Consider the following 2079-nt stretch of genomic DNA (forward strand, 5'->3'; position numbering starts at 1 on the left):
ATTTTTTGACACGTTAGCATAACCCAGGTGGGATTAGGAGCGCGTTCACATCCCACGTATCCGCTCGCAGCGTTTGGGGCCACTTCTGATGCGTGACTCATTGGATGGTTAGAGAAACGTCTTAAACGGCTCCATCAAGCTGTCGGATCTACGGCGGCGTGAGCAAGCAGCCGGCTTTTGTTGTAAATGTTTCCTGCGGCTGAGTCACTGTTTCATTTTGACACAAACATTAAGAGCAGTTTTAAAAACCGTCCTCGTAGCCCGAAGAATCGATGATGTTTGGAAGAAAGCGTCTCCTGTAACGCCGCTCACAGCCACGGCGTTTCAATGCTGTCACATTTAAATGTTTTATAACTGAAGTATTTATAGACGCATAAGATATGGAACGTTTTGTTTGAGTCACAGGAACTCTCCTGTTCATCCACCAAAATAAAAGCATTTAAGCTTCCTGCGTTGTGTTTAACCACTCTGTCCAATGAATGGTAGACAGACGCCTGCAGGCGGAGCTCACATCCTCAGTTTATGGTTCAGCTGCTCAGCTGTGAGATAGCTAACCTGTGCATGAAACATTTCTCTGTCACCACCAGGGGGCAGAGTTTCACCTGCAGCTGCGATGTCACCGCGGAGCTAAGTGGTGACATTTAGCTCGATTTAGTGATTTTGATTCTCTCTCCCCAACCAATCACAGCAGATGGCCCCGCCCCTCCCTGAGCCTGGTTCTGCTGGAGGTTTCTTCCTGTTAAAAGGGAGTTTTTCTTCCCACTGTGGCCAAAGTGCTGCTCATAGGGGGTCATATGATAGTGGGGTTTTTCTCTGTATCATTGTAGGGTCGACCTTACAATATAAAGCACCTTGAGGCGACTCTTGTTGTGATTTGGCGCTGTGTAAATAACACTGAATGAACTGAATGTGTTGGATGGAGCTGACACTGCTGCCTGTGGCGTTGAGCTAAAGCACAGCCCAGCTCTGGTTCCACATCAGCTGATATCTCTTCAACACAATACACTGATGTGTATTTTTAAATAAGCTTTTCTGCAGTTTGAAGCTGACATAATGTGCAGCAGCACAAAATCTGATTAGTTGAAATGTGTCATGTGATTTTTGGGGCCTTGTGGGAGTCGTGTACAGGTGTCTGTGACCTGAGCTGTCAATGTCTTCTTCTGTGGTGTGTTTTTGGTTCAGGACAACCACAAGCTGAGCTACATCCAGCAGCTGCGGCCCACTCAGACGGTCCAGCCCCGGATCAAACTCAAGCTCTTCGGACACTCGGGAGCCGGGAAGAGCACGCTGCTGGAGTCTCTGAAGTGCGGCATCCTGCGCAGCTTCTTCAGGAGGAGGAGGACGCGCATGACAAACGCGGCCCGGCACCCCAACTCGCCCGTCAACTCCAAACCTCCCGGTAGGTGACAGACAGGTGGAGTCGCGTCGTCAGCAGCTCAGCATTAATGCTTTCACTGCCGCAGCGGTTAGCACCGCCCCCTCACAGCAAGAAGATCCTGAGTTTGTGCAGGTACAGACAGGTGTGTGTCACCTGGTGACAGCTCTGAAAGGCTCCACCCCCTCCAATCACCCTTCGGCTACACATGCCAATGTTGTTTGGGAAAAGCAAAGAAAGGCACACAGAGACTCCTTCGTTTATTTGGAGGAGTGCAGTTAATCCCTCGCACATCTGTCTCAGAAAACTTCAGCGTGAGTCATTTTATTAAATGTCTCGTTTTATCCACGTTGTAGCTGTTGTTGCTCTGATGTGAACATGAGCCCTCACAGTCTCGTACTGAGATGCAGTTTGAATCTCACAGGGTGAAATTGATAATAATCCTCTGGAGTAAATGATAGATGAGCACAAATGGAACCACTGTCTGCTGAGGGAAACAGTTCAGGTGCTGCTCTGAGGCTCGGAGATCTTGAGGTCTGTGAGGTGTTCGTGGTTTTCAGGAAAGTGCAGTGACGACGTGTTCAGTGTCTGCCTGCCTGCCCTCCTCTCCCCTTTAGCTGCTCTGTTATGCGCCGCTTGCAGCCATTACGTGACGCCCGGGCTGATAACGGTCAGGTGCGTGAGCCGACTCCTCCATCTGTGAG

At 49.7% G+C, this 2079-nt stretch overlaps 1 protein-coding gene across 1 annotated transcript in view; it reads left to right on the plus strand.

Annotated features, from left to right (window-relative positions):
- Positions 1-2079, plus strand: part of dapk1 (death-associated protein kinase 1) — a 42418-nt gene that overhangs the window by 35352 nt on the left and 4987 nt on the right. The window contains exon 17 of the mRNA XM_013910189.1: positions 1145-1399. Coding sequence (XP_013765643.1) covers positions 1145-1399 — 255 coding nt within the window. The remainder of the gene's footprint in view (positions 1-1144; positions 1400-2079) is intronic.

The sequence above is a fragment of the Pundamilia nyererei genome, unplaced genomic scaffold (genome assembly GCF_000239375.1).
Source record: "Pundamilia nyererei isolate P.nyererei 1_Seehausen unplaced genomic scaffold, PunNye1.0 scaffold00038, whole genome shotgun sequence".
In the NCBI taxonomy this organism is placed as follows: Eukaryota; Metazoa; Chordata; class Actinopteri; order Cichliformes; family Cichlidae; genus Pundamilia; species Pundamilia nyererei.